The sequence below is a fragment of the Poecilia reticulata genome, chromosome 8 (assembly GCF_904066995.2).
Source record: "Poecilia reticulata chromosome 8, P_reticulata-male-v2, whole genome shotgun sequence".
Taxonomy (NCBI): Eukaryota; Metazoa; Chordata; class Actinopteri; order Cyprinodontiformes; family Poeciliidae; genus Poecilia; species Poecilia reticulata.
In genome coordinates, this window is record NC_088837.1 from 21,648,311 (window position 1) to 21,667,751 (window position 19,441).

Genomic DNA, 19,441 nt, shown 5'->3' on the forward strand with positions numbered 1-19,441 from the left:
TAGTGGGGGTTCTGGGTTGCTCTGTTTGTCAGGACTGGCCTGGCAGAGGAAACTCTCTCTATCATTGATTTTTCTTTCTTTTTTTTTTTGTGCTGTAGTAAAATGAAAGCCGAGGTCCTGGTGATACTTGAGAGAGGCTGACCCCAGATGTGCAGCTGGGCGGTTCTGCAGTGTTGCTTTATTATGGTCCCTGTGTCTCTGTTTCTAACTGCTGTAGTCACACTAAGCTGAAAGACTCAGAGAAACAAAGGTTTTTGTTGGAAGCTAGGACTTTGTGCCCAGTTGTTTGGATAGTTTGTTAATTTAATGCCTCAGTGACCAAGCTAACAGTAGCACTTCAAAGTTTTCACAAAGCTAAATATTGAAATTAGATCAAAAGGTGCACACAGTTCAAGATGGTGTGCGCTTATGCAACCAGGTTATTTCATTATTCTTTCCATTTCTACATCAAAAAGATTTTTTCCCTCTTGAATTGTGCATTTTGTAGGTAACCTCTGTAAGCTTAATTTCACTTTTCCAACCTGACTTTCTTCAAAACTGAAAAAAAGACGGCTATACATAGAAAGGTTTTACATATTGTTTCTTTGACTTGTATTTTACTTCCTCTAAAGTTTAATATTTGTGTAATTTATGTAGCGCTTTAGCATGTGAAACTAAGGTTGTATGATTTGTTTGTGTGCACAATCCTAGCCAATAAATCTGATTCTGATCCCAACAACAGGAAAAGGTTTTTGAAAGTTTTGAATATGTCAATAAATTTGTAACAACTTTTAAGAAAATCTATTTCATTATTTCCCTCTTGGATCTTCCTGACTGAGTGGCAGTTTTGTAATCCAATTTTAATGTCCATTTCATCTCATCATATATACTTAAGGCGTTAAATAAGGTCTTGTAATGACACTTACCTCATGGTTTCAGCTAAAACATCAGGAATCGGACAAGGCAGAGAATATCAAACTGTATTTATTTTAATTTTAATATAATTTATACTTAATTAAAACTAAGATTGACTATTGAGTATAGTGGTGCATAAATAAAACAATAGATTTATTGTAGACATGCACAACTCTTCTCAGAATGATCCAGTAAATACGCGTCTTTAGTCTATTCCCACAGAAATCACAGTATTTCCAGTAGTAGTTTGTTCTCAAAGCAAGAAAGACCCACAAGTTGCCTGCAAGTCCTTCTTATAATTGCTTTTGTTGTTTTCTGTATGCAGCACCTTCTCGTGTTTGGTTGTTCTTGTCCAGGTTTCAGCGGTCAGCATTCATTTTTCGTAGCTTTGGTGGCAGGTTGTCCTCCAGCCTCCCTCCGGCTGACAGAAGGGGGCTGTGCATGGGCACCGGAGTGGGTGACAGCGTGGTGGTTGGGCTGCGCTGGTACAGGTCTCCTGTCGACTGCGTCATGGGCTCAAAGCCCACTTTGAGAGACTTGAGTTGCAGCCGATTTTGTGCTCCGGGGCTGGGGGAGGAGCTGAGCCTCTGCAGCTTCATGGGGAGGTCCCCTGTGCTGCACGCCTTCTCCGCATGCTGGGAGCTGAGCAAAAGCACCTTCCTCTGCAGGTCCTCCTTCCCCGACGAGCTCATCCTCTGCAGCTTGCTCGGCAGCCGGCCGCCCGCTCCTCCCTGACGGCCCCTCTCCTCTGAAGTGTTGATGCAATCCACGGAAAACACCCGGTCTCGCCGGGCGCCGTGGCTCTCAGTCAGTGCGGGGGTGGGAGTGGACAGAGGTGAAGGCAACGAGTTTTTCTCCTCCTGCTCTTTGACGCTGTATGGCGGTGTCGGCACCTCAAACGTGCTGTGGAACTGAGAGTAGTCCACTCTGAAGAAGCCTTCCTCCAGAGACATGACGGGCAGGAAGCGGTGGCCCCATAAAACCTCGTCTTCAGTGTATGACGTCCGCGCTTGGCACGTCATACCTGCAAAACAGTGATGGATGAGTAATTATCTCAGTGACTTTCAATTAGTGAGGTCCAAATTAAGCATGCCTGTATGGAGGGATGCACTTATTACTCAAAAACAAATTAATAACATGAAAAGCCATTCTAAACTGCATTTAATGGACGTCTCAGTTCAGGAAAGCAAGTACAAGCTCTTTAAACCTAATATATTCCTGTCTTTCTAGTCACAAAGCATGCCTAATGTACTGTAGTGAAATAACAAGGATGACATTGCAAGAAGCAAAGCGTCTTTATATACGGTTGGAATAAGTGAAATCTTTCCGGGCTGCAGTTTGTAGAACCGTGTTGTGAGTTTATCTAATTTTCCGCTGCCAGTGTAAATTAGGATTGTGATTAGTGTGCATTGTTAGACGTGATGACAACCAGTAAAACCACAGCAAAGACAAAATCTTACCAAGTATTTTTTGTCTAGTTTCTAGTGCAAATGAATGGGTACACTTGAAATAAGACTAAACTAGCTAACAAATAACTTTTCAGCAACATAAGTGCTTGTTTTAAGTCAATAATTCCATGATATTGATGAAAAATTACTAGTCCCACTGTCAGATTATTTCACTTATGGGAAGAATGTTTTGTTAAAAGTAAAATAATCTTTCAGAGGAACTTAGGACTTTTTTAAAATCAATATTAAGGAATCCTTCACTTAAAACAAGCACTTATATCCTGCTGAAATGTTACTTGTAAGTAAGTTTTGTCTTGTATATCAAGCATACGAAGATATTTTCACTAGAAACTGGAAGTGAAGTTGAATAACTTCAGTCAGCAGCCACTCAAATACACACATCAGAGGTTTTAATGTGCGCTGCTCCCTCATGTGGACTTGAACTCTGTATTTTCTTTGACGGTGAGGGTATGGCAGAAGATTTACAGTTTAGTTTTGACAGCAACCACACTGAGGTTGCTGTTGTCTTGTGGTTAAAAGAGAGCAGAGCTAAACGGAGGTGGTTGCATTTGACTCCACACTGGGGGAAAGTGAAATGAGCTTCCGATAAAAAAAATAAAAAATTCTGGTTTAACCTAAGAAACAGAAGAATAAATCTGACCTACATGGAAGAGTTTGAAAAACAAAAAGCCATTGTTGGTAGCCTGGTCAGAGGAAACTGAAACGGAGCTTCCTGGCAGACATTCAAATGGCTTTTTAAGGTGGAAACTAAAACAGTTTATCGCTCTGAACCTACCATAAAAATGCTTTCTGAAGCAGCAGCTGATCAGTTGATGGGGAGGCCAGATGTAAGTCAAGTCTACAACCACCTGCTTGAGGCTGAAAAGGACTTGAAACTGAGGCGGAGTCTCGACTTCCAGCAGGACAGAGACCCTCAACACTCAGCCAGAACTACAGCGGACTAGTTTAGATCAAAACATACTGATGTTTAACTGGCCCAGTCAAAGTTCGGATCTAAAACCAATCATTTCAGTCTGCACATCTGCAAAGCTATTAGAGAAATAGCAATTACCAGTTGCGGCCTTAATTGTAGCAGATGGTGCTATAAGATTTTTACTTTCTTCCACTTCACACGGTTGCCCTACTTTTTGCTGCTCTGTCACATAAAGTCCCTAAAAGATGAAAGACATTGTAGTTTGATGTTTTAATGTGACAAAATCTGAAAAAAAAACTTCAAGTGGCAAAAATATGTTTGCAAGTAACTCTTCATCTGCCAGCTGGTATTCTTTATTGAAGCAGCAAGAAGCACAGAATAAGATATAATGACCTGCAGAAGTTCTAAACCCGTCGTAGTCAATTCAGACTGGTTTGTGAACAAGCCAAGTTTCCTTGTAATCTTCATCAATACTGTTTTTTGGAAGGTTTTCATTAAACCTTTCCCTGTCTGCTCATTTTGTTAGTTTTATTGGTATAAGTGAATTAAAATAATGAATTCCTTTCATGCACCAAACTGAAATTGGGTCAATGTCCAAAGAAAAAAATGGTCATTTATAAATATTAATATTAAGTTTGCAATGGACTGACTGGCGTTTTAAGTCTCAATTCTACTCACTTTGTGCTTTTGCTGCATTCTAGAGAAAAGACGTACAACAATTCTCCCAGTGGAGATTATTTTTGCAACGTGCTGTAAAATCTCTCATATTTATTTCATTTAGAAGAATAATTGTTTCGGAGGTTTATGATGATCAATAAGTGCACAGCTGTAATTTGTGTGCTGCAGTCTGAGTTTCTGTGGAGCTCTGCGGTTAGCTGAAGAGTAGGAGTATTATCGCGTACCTCTGAGCGACGATGGGTGCAGTGTTATGTCATAGCCTGATTCTATTCCCGGCTCACCACACTTCATCTAACAAAACCATTTAACAGCCCTACATTACCTCAAAGGTCAATTTTTAAAAGTGCTTTAGCTTAAAGTCTTGGCTCTGATTACAACGATGAGCGCTGTGTTAATTTTCAAGCACTTTTGTTATTTGAAGAGGGCTGTTTTGGATTTTTCCACCCCTCCCCCCATTTTGGTCAACACACATGACAACAGCAATACAGGAGCAATGGAGGCTTGTGGGTTTTGTGCCTGACAGGCATGCCATTTTAGCTTCATCTCTCAGGCATCATATGGGTATCCACCCACCTGGATAATGTTCACTGCATCTTGCATAAAAATAAAAGCCCCCCAGCAACACAAATACTTGGCAGACAGCAAGCCGGACATCCCAGAAGAAGGTTCTTGTGAACATTTCTGGCAGCAGCTTTCACTGAATCTTAGCTTTGGGATGCATGAACCAAGGTTCTGAGGCTTGTGTTGAGTTTCAGGCAAAGTGGAAATTTCTGGGTTGTATTGTTCTGTCAGGAACAGATATTTAACTGGTTTATTTGGCGATTTCTTCATAGACTTTTTTGTTGCCAATTTTTTTGATTCATCCTGCTGTTTGTGTGACATTTACTTAATGAAATGTTTCACCTCATAACAGGTGATTTTGTTTTGTCATTTAAAATGTTTTTGCTCATCAGAGCAAAATTAAACTTTTATATGACGTTAGATTTGAGGCGCAAACCACTCAGTTCAACTATATGGTGCAGCTGAGAGCAAAGTTATTCAGATTTAGACATTTAGACATTGGCCATTCTTCTGGTTAGAAATGATACAGGGATTTCATAAAAATGCTTGTTTAAAATTATTTACATCCTTCTTAACCAATGGGAAACTCTTCATTAGCATTACAGAAGTCAGACCCTGTGTGTATTTTCCGGACTATAGAGCTCACCCCACTATAAGCCGCACCCACAAAGTTTAAAAAACAAAACAAACAAAAAAAAAACTGGAAACATATATATAAACCGCACCTGGCTATAAGCCGCTGGTTTCTCCGCTGCTCTCGGTTTTCCACAAGGAAAATAAATCTGAATAAATCTGCTATTAAGGATGATGCAGCCCTGCGTCTCCAATGCCGAGCCATGGATTCGTTCACGCCAAGCTTACATGCAGCGGCTATTGATCCGTATTGATAGCGTTCGACTTAAAGCTGCGTCATATGAACTTCTTCATGTTGTGTACTTTATAAGGGGGTATGAGTTTGAAAACATTTCTCCGTTGCGCCTGCTGCTAGCTTGTTCTAAACGAAAATTAGCACTTTCTTCTTCGATTTCCAATTTTGACTTCCAATGACTCACTTCCTGCTAAAGAGCCCCCTGGTGGTTGAAGAGAAATCCACAGAAACGCTGCACTGGGCCGCAAGGTTCAAAGCGTGGGGGAAAAAAGTAGCAGCTTATAGTCCGAAAAATACGGCAATTTCTGACTAGCATTTTCACGTTTCTAGTGGTACTTTTTACCATTTATTTTTGATGATGACATCCAGGTGCTTAAAATTTGAAGAGCCTAAGCTTTAGCTTTGTCCAGATTTAAATGGAAACACTTGCTGGACCACTACAAAAATGTTAGAAATATATTGGTAAAAATGTCAGTGCTTTGGGCTTGTGTGTGTGTGTATATGGTTAGCGGTGGCGTTTTTCTATTTCTGTGTATTTTAGGAGGATACATCTTTACCCTGGCTATTATTTATTTGTGACTTTAATGCATAAGTGGAATCCAAACAATTTTGTTCAGTTTAAAAGTCAAATTCAGATTGTATTAGTTTGAAATGAAGTCGAAAGCCTTTAATGTTTGTACTTTTTGCTAACAATTATAAATGATCTGCCTGCTATGCTGTCTGGGTTAAGAAGAAAATGAAATGTCAGGACCTGCAAGATGTGCATGAGTCCTTGTGTAGGTGTTGCAGTTTGAGTATTTTAACATATTTCCTTCTCAGCTTCTCAGCAGCGCTGCGATGTTAATAAGACGAGCTGTTGCTTTCACGCTGATCCTTCCCTCCTGCCTCCTCCTGAGCTCTGTTGTCTCCACTACAAAAGTGGCAGAGTGGATGGAGTCGGCGCAGAAGAGGGAAGATGAATTTATTTGCATTGGACTGTAGGGAGGAATCGTCCTGTTAAATATGCAACAGGGGGATCAGTGTTGCTGCTGAGGATTTTCTCTGCAGTAAGCAGGCTGTACACCAACTCCTGCTTCTAACCGTCATCAGAGAAATGCTGCATGGAAACTCAGCACATTCATCACAGTGATGCACACTTCTGTGACCACAGGCATTTATTATGCATACAGTGGGCTTAAACTGATTATGGAGTAATAAAATATTCCTCATAATTCATCCACATGTCATTCTTTCTCTTCTCTTTTTTTTTAACATGAAAAATAGAAAAATAAGTTAATATTTACATTTTAACGCTGTGTGAATACTGAAGATAGGAATCGGTGGCAGCAGAAAAGCGGTAACAGGGACGGCTTTCTCACCCGTGGTCTCCACGATGCCCTCCAGGATAACGACGATCTCAAATTGTTCGTTCATGAGGGAGCGCTGAGATAAGTCGAAAAACGGACTTTTGGGATTTATTTCATGGCAGATTGTGAGAGGAGACACCAGGAAGAGCTGGTCTGCTCCCGTCCCGAAGCCGACGTCCAGCTCACACTGGTCCAGTGGCAGGAACTCTCCTTCAGGCGTCTGACGAGACTGGAGGAGAACAATGAAAACCAAAATGGGAGCAAAAGAAGGAAGAGGCATTAAGTAGAAAGCATCACAGATGAGGTTTTTTTTAGTTTAATTTGAAGTCAGTGAAAATAAAGAGGAAAATAAACACAAAATTCTGTTTATAAAGATTATACGTGCACTTTTTAGGCAATTTTTTTGGGAAAGACTTCTACAATTAATATCATGAAATAATTGTATGGACATTGATTCATATTCTAAATAATTTTGTCTACATGCATGACATCAGTGCATATATCAGTGACTTAGATGCCAAGCATTCAGGATTTTCAGACAGTTTCATTAGTCTCAGAAGAATGAACACCTAATAAAATGTTTGCTTCCCTCATGATGAAGTTCTGAATATTCCAGCTCCTTATTTAAATCATTTCCATACACCAGATTTGCAGGTTTGCTCCAAAACTAATCATTCTTTCTGGATGCCCAACAACGTGGTTCTTACCTTTTTTTTTTACTTTTTTCTTTTTTGCCAGAAAGTGTTTCTGAATACATGCACGAGCAATCCTCCTACACAAAAATCTCCACCTCTGCACCGCTCACAGCTTCTTTATCATCTCCCACACAAATACATGCATCCCATCTCTGCTCCCTTCCAAACAAACAAGAAAATATTCATGAAGTTTTACAAGAATCACTTCTCACAAACTATGCAGTTTTTAGCATTTTAGCATTTATGTAGCTATGGCATAAAAAGTTAAAGGAAGTATTTACAAAAAGGTCAAATAGTAGTGCTGAAGTACTTGATATTTTTAAATAAAGTAAAAAATATGTAAGGAGGCTGATTGGTGCCACAGGGTTACCTTAAACCATTTAGTCCAGCCTTGAGGATACGTTACTGCTTCATTATTTAGGATACATTAGCGCTGTAGCATTTCGGCTTCGTTATCTGTGTGTCGAATCCTGTCATCCTCCACAATAAGCTTCTTCACAGTGGTAATCTACTTCATCCATACAGCAGTGACATATGGAAACCTTAAGAATATTTCTTAATATTTAAAGGATTTGAGTCACAGTTAGAAATAAACCAGCTAACAATCGCTATCTCAGCTTGAGCAAATACACATCTAGAGGTCAACTTTTTGTCTTTGTTCTGGTTTAAAACACCAAAATTGGGGCTGGGAGATGTAAGCGTAGTGTTCAAAGGTATGGTGGAAAAAAATATGTTTGCATGATAAGAATTTTGCTTTATAATGACAAAGACATTTTCATTAAGGTTTGCAAACCCAGAAAACTGCCAGTGCTGTGATTATTGCTTGCTGTTTGAAATATTGATTTTATCCCAGTATTAGTTCATAATGTTACGGTGAAACAAGTTTGAAGCTTCAACGTAAAGAAAAAGCACTTAGACTCTTATTGCATATGATTAAAATGTCTGGTGGTTCTACTGGTTTTTTTTTGTTCCACAATAAAATAACTTAAAAACATTGCTGCATTTTTTTCTCATTTTATTTAGATAAGTAGTTAATATAGTACCTTGATTTCTCTCCCTATTGTAATTGTGACACTTATAATTTCATCAGAGATGGCGCTGCATTGCTGATGTAGCAAAAGCATTCTTCAGTGGATATTTATGTAAAATAGTGCATTGTTTTCCTTTTTAATTTGTGTGTGTGTGTGTGTGTGTGTGTGTGTGTGTGTGTGTGTGTGTGTGTGTGTGTGTGTGTGTGTGTGTGTGTGTGTGTGGGGGTGTGTGTGTGTGTGTGTGTGCCACACAGAATTTAAATTTCACATCAGCTATTGGTTACTAAAGGTCATTCAGTAGTGCTTGCTCCAAATGACTATTTTATTTTATTTTTAATAGTTATTTACATTTAATCTTTATTAAGTTACTCTTTCTAGTACCCGAAATGATCCTCTGCATTATTTGTTTGTACTGTAGACACAATAAGGTGTCATTCCTCTGATTTTTGCCCATATTGAGACGACCGTATCGTACATTTACAGCAGGTTTTTACTTTTTGGTTGCAGTTTGACTTGAACCTCCTGTTTCACCACATCCTGAAAGAAGTCTGCTGCATTGAGATCAGGTAACCATGAAGGTCACTGAACCAAAGTCAACTTATGTTCAAGGAACCAGTTTGAGACTATATGAGCAAACAAAATGAGTGTTTCAGGATCATGTCAGGTTGCCTTATCCAGGTATTTCTCTCTCACACACACCAGGTGAAAAGAGTGGCAGCAATGCACTTGTATAGCTGGTGTTAGTGCAGGTCTTATTTTTTTATCCAAGCTTTGTGCATCCTGCAGACATATTACTCAGAGTCGAGTATCATTCTGACCTCCCGGGGATTTCACTCTGCACTGCCTCCGTCTGAGACACAAACTGTGGAAGAGGGGTGAGTAAACACGCTTTGGATTGCCAGAAAACACCAGCTTTTTTCCCTCTCCTGTGCATGTCAGTGAAATGCCCCCCTTTTAGTAGGAGAAGGCCTTTGATGCTGGTTCGAATGTTTGGCCCTTCCAGGCTGCTGAATCCGGTTTAGTGTCATTTCCTCCATGAGGGTGAGCTCGGGATAGCTTTGGGAAGTTCTGCATTTCATTTTCTGTCTTTGTCACTTAAGATTTAGAAGATGGATGACTGTATGCAAATACTGACAGTTGAAGCTCCTCACATAGGGCCCCCATGGCAAAGTGCTGCGCTCCCCCCTGCACAGAGATTCAGAGATAGACGAGCTTGTCGACTGTTTTTTTTTTTTTTTTTTTGAATCTGACATGCTGTTCTAACAAAAGAGCAGATTTCCATCCTGAAGCTCAGAGGATGGGACAACAAACTCATTGTATTCGTTTTATTCAATGCTTTTAAGGAAATGGTGCAGAAAAAGAACTAGACATTTGTGTTGGAGAGAAATTGTTACATTTGCATGTCAGTAGAAGTGTAGCTGTTTTTTGTTTATTCTCATAAGACGTGAAGATTTCAATGATCTTTACAACCAGAATAAAGTGCCCATACGTTCTGCTAGAACAGGATTACTCAGTATAAACAGAAACAAAAGATGGTGAGTTTAAAGATTCACCATTCGCTCTTGAACAATTTCTCTGGATCTCTCTGTGTCTTAATGCTCTTCTATTTTGCTCTATCCATAGATTTCCTATAGGGTTCAAGTCTCGATGGTGACTCTACCACAGACGAATGCTGATTTTATGTCGGGTGTTGGTGTATCCATACCTTTTTGATCGTTATCTTGATAAAATACCCAAAGACGGTCTATTTTCCAAGGAGTAACAAGGTCACGGCAGTAGGTATGAGGATCTTTTCTCAAATATTGAGCCCATGTTTTATTGTGTGTTAGTTGGCAAATAGCTTAGTCATTGTCAAGTCTGATCAAAGCTCGCCATTCCAGTTGAACGCCTAGTAGCATTAATGAAACTCCAACAGTGAACTTTGGAAATCTTTGTACCTCTCATACCATCTTCCTCACTGTATGTGATGTCAAGGAAAACTCAGATCCTTTCCCAGTCCGGCTTGTCAAAGGATCCTGATCTATTCTGAGATTTTTCCTATAAAATTTCAAGTTACAGCGCACTGCAAAAACACTGAATCTTACTAGGTATTCTGGTTTAGTTTCTAGTGCAAGTGTCTTAGTACACTAAGGTTAAAAGTAATTCCCAAGCAACTTTTCAGCAAGATAGTTGAGCTTGTTTTTAAAAAAAATAAATTTCTCAATATTGATGAAAAATTACTAGTTTCAACGGCAGAGTTTTTCACTTATAAGCAAAATAATCTGCCAATAGAACAAGTATCTTTTCATAAACATTAAAAAGTTATTTTCTTAAACAAGCAACTATGCATTTACAAAAAGTTACTTGTAAATTAGTTTTGTCATAATTCAAGTGTACTAGGAGACTGTGCACTAAAAGCTTGACAAAAATACCTGGTGAGATTTTTTTATTTTCAGTGGAAAACCCTCGTATGTGGATTTTTTTCATAAAACATATCTAAAATATTTAATAGAAAATGCAAAATGTGAGGCAGAAATGCTAACTGGCACACAACTGACGGGTGTTTTTAAAGCACTTGTCTTCCTTGGTCTAAGGAAGGACATGTCTTGGTGAAACATGCGGTAATAGTTAGACAACTTCTGCACACAAACACTTGAATAACTTTAAATTAAATCTTGAAATGATACAAGAAATCCTGGCCACTGTGTCTCATTATTTATTGGCTAGACTTTATGTAAGTGTGTCTAAAATAAGATTACTGTGGAGGCTTGTGTTCTTTCAATATTAAAAATTAGACACTAATGGATGGTGCTTGAAATATGAAGTCTAATCATTTTCTTTTTAGGCTTTGTGCTCTTTTTTTGTTCCCCTTCCCCTGTTTAAGCATGTTTTAGTTCTTTGTATGGCACTTAGCAGCAGAGAGGTGTGTCAAAATGTCATTCGAAATTATACTGTACAGGCTCCTAAATCAGAAACGAAATGGCGTTTTAGTCTTTTCAGTTTTGAAGGTTCATGCACACCGTCGGTGTTTTTGAACGGGTGTGTAGGAGGAAAACATCCACAGACTGGAGAGAATCGAACTTCTGCAGATGTATTGCTTGCAAAATACTTCACCGGGGGAAAAGACGTCACACTTTTTGTCAAAATAAAACCTGCAGTTTGGAAACAGTTTGATGCAGATAGCTGAACAGAGTTTAGATGTCTTGGACAGATGTGAGCAGAAAACCTACGCTGTGCACAAGTTGTGAAAACTTGTGTAAAAAAAAAATAAAAATAAAAAGTTTGAATAGTAGGGCCTTGAGCTGCAGAGATTTGAAATGATTTTTGGGTTTGAGGCTGACTAATCAATGCCTGCAGAGCTCTCTCCAGCAATCCTCCGCTCAATCATGCAGTTGGAACTGTTTCGTATTGGGAAAGCAATACTGAGAATATTTCACTTGCGCCTGAAATAGATTGCACCTCTCAAGTACTGAAAATACATAAAACAAACATGTTACTCATTTTTTTTGTACCAACTTTCTTTGACTATTTGAGCTGGGGGGAGGGGAGGGGGGGGGTTCCACATAGTCCTTTACATGCCCACCCTCCATCCATCCTCCCAGTAAAACCAGTTAACATTTCGGGGAGGATTATTTACCAGCACGCCCTTCAAAGCTGTCAGACACCCAACAGAGCTGCCACTCTGTGGGTGACGGCTCTCACTGGTCTGTTTCACCCCATTTTCTGCCTCCTGTCATCAAGCAATCCTCCACTACATCCCAGCAGGGCTGCAGGCTACAGACATGATGCCCAAACAAGAGCTTCCATCTTGTTTTACAGGATCAAACATGCATTCTTGTGAATGTTTCCTTCAAATTTCTTTTCCAGACCATTTTTTTGTGTAATCAGCTACAAACTTTGTTCATAGTTCAAAGTGTCTGCAGATGGCAACTTCAAAATGTTTTCATTCTCATTTGAATTTGTGTGTAAATTTGGCCAAATCATCTGACCTGATCCGTCGTAGCTTTGACTGAATTGGAATTTTCACTCTCTAGATCTGGACAAGTGGAGAAAAAAAAAATTAATTCAGTAGAAAATTTTATTTTCTTCATTTTAGACGGATTTCTATAAAAAGGCAATCTTTTCATTTCCCACATTACAATTCAAACATTTTCCTTGTCAGTGTAGACTCAATGCACACTGCATAAATCAAAAAAGAGGTACTTAAGAGTAAAAAGTGATTTAAATTTGGGTTAAACTGGAAATACATCTCTTGAACTGGATCTAGAAATTTGGTGTTTGTTTGAATCCAGGTAGCAACATGGACTTGAAATTTTATCACAATAATTTGCGGCAACTATTGTAAGAGCTATAAGAGATAATTAAATATATCCCTGGAATGATTTTCTTTTTTTGGCAGTAGTTTAGTAATTGTATGCCCATCATATTTTCATATTTACTCAATGTTCGTATAGAAACAGTGGAAAACTAGTTATTGTGTTTGGCAAACTATGATTAGTTATCGTAGTCACAATTGTTTGATAATTATGAATAATCACACTGATAGAATAAACTTTTTTGCACTGTGCAGGAAATATTCATGTTTTATTTAGCAAAGCTGACACTTTGGCAAAATGTCTCCACCACCAGGTCTCTCCTGCAGACCAGCGGAGAGGCAGATTGCTCTCCAAACATGTGAGCCAAAACGTCTTACTCTGGCGTCCTGGGCATCAAAAAAGGCAAAGCGGAGAACCAACACACAGCATGAAGGCGTAGACAGATGGCTACAGACCCATTTCAAACCAAACAGGGTCAGTGGGTCTATGGATTGCACTCAGAGTGATGAAAGACTGCAGCTTTTATCCTACACAGTAGCACTTTTGTCTGCTTTATCCACATATCACCGCTGAATATGACATATTGAGTAGTGATATACTTAGTAAAGGTCATATTTGCCTTCATTAAGTAAAAGTGGCTGCATTGCTTTGATCATTTTCTGTTAGAAAAAGTTGCATCTTTCCACAGTTCTGCTTATTCCAAGAATGTTTCTTTTAATATAAGTGTCATGTAAAATGTTTTATAATCTCTGGCAATATTTCCTGGCCTACTCAACTTCTAATTAATCAAAGTTTTAGATTAAATGTGTTAAAATTAAAGAATTAACACATAATCAAAAGGGGGAAAATAGTAAAAGGGAGTAAATTAATATGTTTTACTCAATTATGAATGATCATAAACCACCTTCCATCAATTTTCTTGACTCAATGGCTTTATTTTTAATAGATATCAACACTGATGTGGATACTTGGATTGTATTTTCGGTTGGATAACCAGAATTAATTTTGAGCCAATCGACAACCAAAGAGCCAGATTAATAAGGGAGGCACCCTTATTAATGTCTGCCAAAATCTGCAGAGCAATTCGTCATGTAAGTAACTGTGAGAAACAGAAAGCTGAAAACCACAAAAACCCACCCAGGTTTTCTGTTTCCTTCAGTTGAACAGAGCAGTGCTGATCATGTCTGCACTAAAAAAAAGAAGAAAACCAATTTTGTTCTGCATGTCTGTGTCAGATGTAAGAGAAACATGAGGAACTGCTTGTCGTATCTCAGTGAAGTGACATTTCTTCACATTTTTATAATATGAATCTATGAAAAATATCCTCACAGTGCAGGGTGCAAGTTTTTTATTCACAAACACATTGACATAGTCACTAAGTTAAACTGAAATCTCCAAAGACTGGGGACCCCCTATAAACTCACTAAAAACTGCCTATTTTAAACAAACCTTTAATATGCTTTGATACATACAATAGAAACCACTTTGGTGCAGATGCTATTAACTCCACTCCTGGAAGCTATAGCCAATCGATGAAAGGTGCTTCTGGATTGGCTGCTTTGCTACCAATGGCTAATAGCATGTCAAGTAGCATTGCAGACGGGTATTTCAACTCCCAAAGCTGCCTTTTCTTTTGAATATTTCAGAAAATAATCCACAAATATGCACATTTTGTAGTTATGTTCCAGAGAAAAATCATGCAGAGGTTGATAATAGTTGAAAAGTCAATTTTATGATCCATCTGTCAGGCTGTCAGTCAGGTTGTGCCGGGTTCAACTTCATTTCTCAGACATGACAGACACCCATCTGCTCTACAGTAAAGCTGGCATGTATTCTATTGCACTCATGTTTGCTTTCATAATTTTTAATAAGGCTGCACAATATATTGACTCACAAACATAATCACAGTATCAGTGTGTGCAGTATCGCTGCTGCAAAGGACTGCTTGGATCCAATATTTGGTAGATTATTAAATTTCAAGCTTCAGGGATTCATGCTCTGGATATCAGTGACGTATTCAGTCAATGGCATGAGCTTTAAGTGCTCTTTCTGCAAACAATTACATTGTGTAATGGTACGGAAAGATTAAAGTAATAAAAAACGTGGGTTAATCACAATAAAAGTCGTCATTGCACTTTTCAGCAGTGGTATCAGAATTAAGTATTTTCCAGATATCCTAATCTTTAAAACATGTTATTACTGTCTGGTACATATAATGAGCTAAAACTGAGAAAATAAATTATCTATGTCAAAATAAAAACTGGGGCTGCACAGTGGCGCAGTTGGTAGAGCTGTTGCCTTGCAGCAAGAAAGTTCTGGGTTTGATTCCCGGCCCCGGTCTTTCTGTATGGAGTTTGCATGTTCTCCCTGTGCATGGTGGGTTTTCTCTGGGTACTCTGGTTTCGTCCCACAGTCCAAAAACATGACTGTCAGGTTAATTGGCTTCTCCAAATTCTCCCTGGGTGTGAGTGTGTGTGTGTGGTCATGGTTGTTTGTTCTGTGTTGCCCTGCGACAGACTGGTGACCTGTCCAGGGTGACCCCGCCTCTCGCCCGGTACGTTAGCTGGAGATGGGCACCAGCAACCCTCCCGACCCCACTGAGGGACAAGAGTGTAAAGAAAATGGATGGATGGAAAATAAAAACTGAAAAATGTATATAAAGTCAGGAGAACTGTAGCTTGAGGTCACTTTAAAGTACATCAAGTAAGTGTTCCTCCTTGGAGGCAAAGTACAATGATGTTAGTTTCAGTTTGAACTTCTAACACAATTTAAAATGAGTTCAAATGTGAAATTATTTGATATACTGCAGGAGTGTGTCAGCTGTTGATTTACTCACAGTTTAGGATCAGGCTGGAGTCAAAGTTTACCCCCTCCCCCCTCTAACAGCTTTAAAATATCTCCTCTCTCTTCTTTGTATTTTCCTTGGAGCCCTGAATGAGACGGAGCTGTAGCTCAACAGCACCACCAACATCTCCAAGAGGGAAGTGCATGTTCAGCATTCAGCTTGAATGACTTTTCGTTTATCCAAAAAACTTATGTGGCATGTGATATTTAAAGGCATTTGCATAGCAAACAACGCATTTGTTTCCAGAGTGACTCACCTGATCTGTTTGTCTCTTTGGTGATTTGCGCTCTGGCAGAGCTGCAGTATGGGTAAGAGAGTCTTTGAAGCGAGAGAACAAGGTTAGACCACAAAGCCCTGGAGCAAATGTAAGTGTACGGTGGTTGCCATGTTTATTTATTTTTTCACAGAAAGAGGAACTGTGCAAATTTTGTACAGTTTGCAGCAAGATTTAGAAGCTCATGTCTAGTTTTCCAAAGACAAAAAAAGACGTTTCAGACTATGCTGGGTTTAAAGGTTCATAACATGGACTCCCATTTTTTGCTTTATAATTTTTTTCATTTCAAGACTATTTAGATGATATCACACATATTAAAGGGTGTTTGTAGACTTTGCTTCATAGGAGATTTGTGCTACAGTTTTGTGACTCTACTTCCTGTTTGTGGGTCTGTTAGCCTCCTTCTTGCTCCTCAGTGTGGAGCAGCTCTATCCTCCCTGCCTCCTGCTCTCCGCCTGCCTGCATGCATGCATGCATCATTAAGCTGACCAGTGCTGTGTGTGGAAGAGAACACAGACATAAACAAGCTCCAAGCACATCGCTAATGCAGTTTGTCTTCTTTTATGGCCCATTTTGCTCACCGAACATGGATGTGGCTGAAAGGAGCTCCGTGGTGATAATTAAAAGAAGAGCCAGCGGACCTCGCCGCTGTTTGTGTTGTAATTTTCTGCTTTGCTGCTCATTTTCAGAGTGTGAGGTTCATTAGCTGTGTTAACTACAAAATAAAAAAAAAGCCTGCTGAGTTCTTCATTAGTAGAGTTGTTCGTTTCCTTCTGTTTTAACTTCTTTTAACTGTTTTCGAAGATTGCAGTTGAAGCTTGCATCCAACGTTGGGGATCTCCTCACTTTCTCTGCATCTACCAGTCACATTAACTCCAGTTTTTGTGAAGAAACTGAGGTGACTGTTCAGTCTGCAGCTCTCCAGTCATAAACCATCACTGCCTTTTCTCACAGTTCCTGATGGTTTGAGGTTTACCAGCCTATAGATCTGCCAACCAACCTCATGCGTGGGGATTATCCTAATTCTACCTGAAGTCTGCTTTGTTAAACAAGGTGTGCATGTGTAAAATGGTCTGTTTTCGTGCAGCTGAGGATCAAATGTTAATTTTAACCTTTGCTTTATTTGAAGCTGCTATTTTTTCCCCCCAAAGAAGCCAAAGTGAATGAGGTCTCTTCAGATATAAGCTGTCAGTCAAGAGCGCAGCCATTGTACATGAAGGGAGGCTGATTTATATATATATATATATATATATATATATATATAATGCAAATGAAAGAACTGTGTCATGCATGAGAGGAAAACAATAGTTTAAAGGTTTAATTCATAGAATAGAGCAGGGTAGGGTAAAGTACAACCAGCCTCTCGTCTGCATTGCTTTGTGAAAAAAACCCAGAATGTCTGATGCATTCAGCTTCTATTCATCACAAATCTGGGACAAACTTCCAGAAAACTGCAAAACAGCTGAAACACTGAGTACTCTAGATCTAGTCTAAAAACCCAGCTGTTTAGAGCTGCCTTTCATTTGCATAAGTGGAACATAGATCGACATATTTGATGTGTATTTATTTTATCATTTTGATTATGGCACTTGACAAAATGTCATGTTTTTTTGCTTGTTTCATAATTGGTGACTGTTTGATGTTTTAATGACGTAAAGCACTTTGAATTTACTTGTTGCTTATTTGTGCTACACAAATAAACTTGACTTGTTCCACTTGGCGTTGCGCTAAGTTGCGCATTCTGCTTACCTTTATGAGTTTGCACCTGATCTGCGCGGACACCATGTGGCTGTTGCGCAGGTTGCCCACTCGGAACATGAGGCAGAGTTTGCCGTCTCTTTGGGAAATCACCGCGTCCTGGCTGAACATGAGCGTCTCCGCGCGTTTCTTAGGCTGGGACATTTTGATGAACATGCAGCCGATGAGGAAGGCGTCCACGATGGAGCCCAGCAGCGACTGGAACAGGAAGAGGATGATCCCCTCCGGGCACTTCTCGGTGATGTACCGGTAGCCGTAGCCGATGGTGGCCTCGGTCTCGATGAAAAAGAGGAACGCAGAAGGGAAGTTGTACACGTTCGCCACGCAGGGGGTGTAGGACGGATCGTGGCCGTGATTTAGATCCCCCCTGATGTAAGCAATGATCCACCACATCGATGCCATGACGAGCCAAGCGATGGTGTAGGTGAGGATGAAGATGAGCAGGTTCCAGCGCCACTTCAGGTCCACCAGGGTGGTGAACAGGTCGGAAAGGTACCTGCTGGTCTCCCCGCCGAGGTTTCCGTGCTGCACGTTGCAGCGGCCGTTCTTCTCCACGAAGCGTTGGCGTTTCTTCTTCACCGGGGCAGAGAAAGTAGTTGCCCGGTTGGTGTTAACCACCTGGTAGTCTTCTCCAAATTTCCTCCGAAGTGCTGCCATGTCCGCCCGTCTGGTGTTAACTAGCGCAACAGTCGCAGTTTAATCCATGATGTGTTTAGAGTTTTAGTCTCCAACGGATTGGTTACCTGCAGTGCGTAAAATACGCCATGGCCACTTCAGTGCGCACAGCGGATCCTGGGAATTATGAAAAACCAAAGCAAACACACAAGCAAAAAATACCTGCTGCCTCTTTGCTTTTATTGCACAGTAGGTGTTCGCTTGCTGAAAAGCTCACTGTCTTCTTGGTTATTTCACATCACAGCGATGAGTCTCTGCTCTTCTCCGTGCGCTCTGGTCAGCCTCTGTGTTCCGACTGACGCGTCGCCCAGTAGCGCAGGAGCCGTCCACTACACACCGCTTCTGGTGGGACGTTATGGTTAAAGAGAGAAGAGGGAGTATTGGAGATGCAGAGAGAGGAAGGGAAAGGGGCAGGAAAAGAGGAGGAGAGAGTTACACAATATGAGAGGTGGGCAGCTTGACTCCAGTTCAGCTGGTCAGTTAATAGATCATAGGTTCATTCTGAAAAATTAACCAGCTGGATAATTTATTCCTCTTCTTTTTTCATGAGAGTTTTAATTAAGGTGTATTCTCCTGGGTGATTAAGGAGCATTGATGGAAGATGAAAACAAATATTTAAATAAATATGAGAGAATCATAGGACTAAGTCAAACGGTGCCACCTGCTGGATGAGCCGTCCATGTGCATTTAAAACCTGACCAACTGGCGTGCAGGTGACCTGGCGCTGCTACTAGTAGCTATGACAGAATTCAGAAAAGTATTCGCACCCTTGGAGAGGAGAAAAAAAGTTTGTAGTGCATTTATATACAACTTCTATTATTTTAGTTCTGCTTGGTAAAAATTCAAGTTGTCTTCAGGAGTCACTTCATTAATAATGATTTAATAGAGTCTAGATGTTTGCAATTTATTAAGAAGAATCCAGCTGTTCTTTAACGTTTTGTTAGAGAATATACAGACTTTCTTAGTCATAAAGTCTAAGAAACAAAACAAGACAGGTCTGGAAGAAACCAGGTGTAAAGTTTAAAGCAACGTTTGGTTATAAAACGACATTCTAAGTATCTCACAGATTTATGTTCAGTTTATCGCCCAAAGATGATAAACCCCCGGCTTAGATCAAAACTTACGCAGGTCAAAATGGT

General features: G+C 39.8%; 1 protein-coding gene across 2 annotated transcripts; it reads right to left on the reverse strand.

The window, feature by feature from the left end:
* Nucleotides 1-945: 945 nt before the first annotated feature.
* Nucleotides 946-18,905, reverse strand: kcnj19a (potassium inwardly rectifying channel subfamily J member 19a). 2 transcript variants are annotated; one of them, XM_081610221.1, is made up of 3 exons: nucleotides 17,619-18,905; nucleotides 6,667-6,958; nucleotides 946-1,918 (listed from the first exon to the last, which is right to left on the reverse strand). In XM_081610221.1, exons 1-3 carry the CDS (start codon nucleotides 18,282-18,284, stop codon nucleotides 1,254-1,256), a joined length of 1,623 nt encoding a protein of 540 aa, XP_081466347.1. In that variant the 5' UTR covers nucleotides 18,285-18,905; the 3' UTR covers nucleotides 946-1,253. The 2 variants fall into 2 exon arrangements, with proteins under 2 accessions (XP_081466347.1, XP_008415256.1); XM_008417034.3 differs by having other exon boundaries at nucleotides 6,742-6,958; nucleotides 17,619-18,895.
* Nucleotides 18,906-19,441: the final 536 nt, after the last annotated feature.

Bases quoted from the DNA above. Each gene is read 5' to 3' on its own strand.
- kcnj19a (XM_081610221.1), bottom strand. From the start codon at position 18,284: ATGGCAGCACTTCGGAGGAAATTTGGAGAAGACTACCAGGTGGTTAAC. The intron at 6,959-17,618 runs GTAAGCAGAATG...GTTCTCCTCCAG, and splicing joins TCAGGTGCAAACTCATAAAG to TCTCGTCAGACGCCTGAAGG. The intron at 1,919-6,666 runs GTAAATATTAAC...ACTGTTTTGCAG, and splicing joins TATTCACACAGCGTTAAAAT to GTATGACGTGCCAAGCGCGG.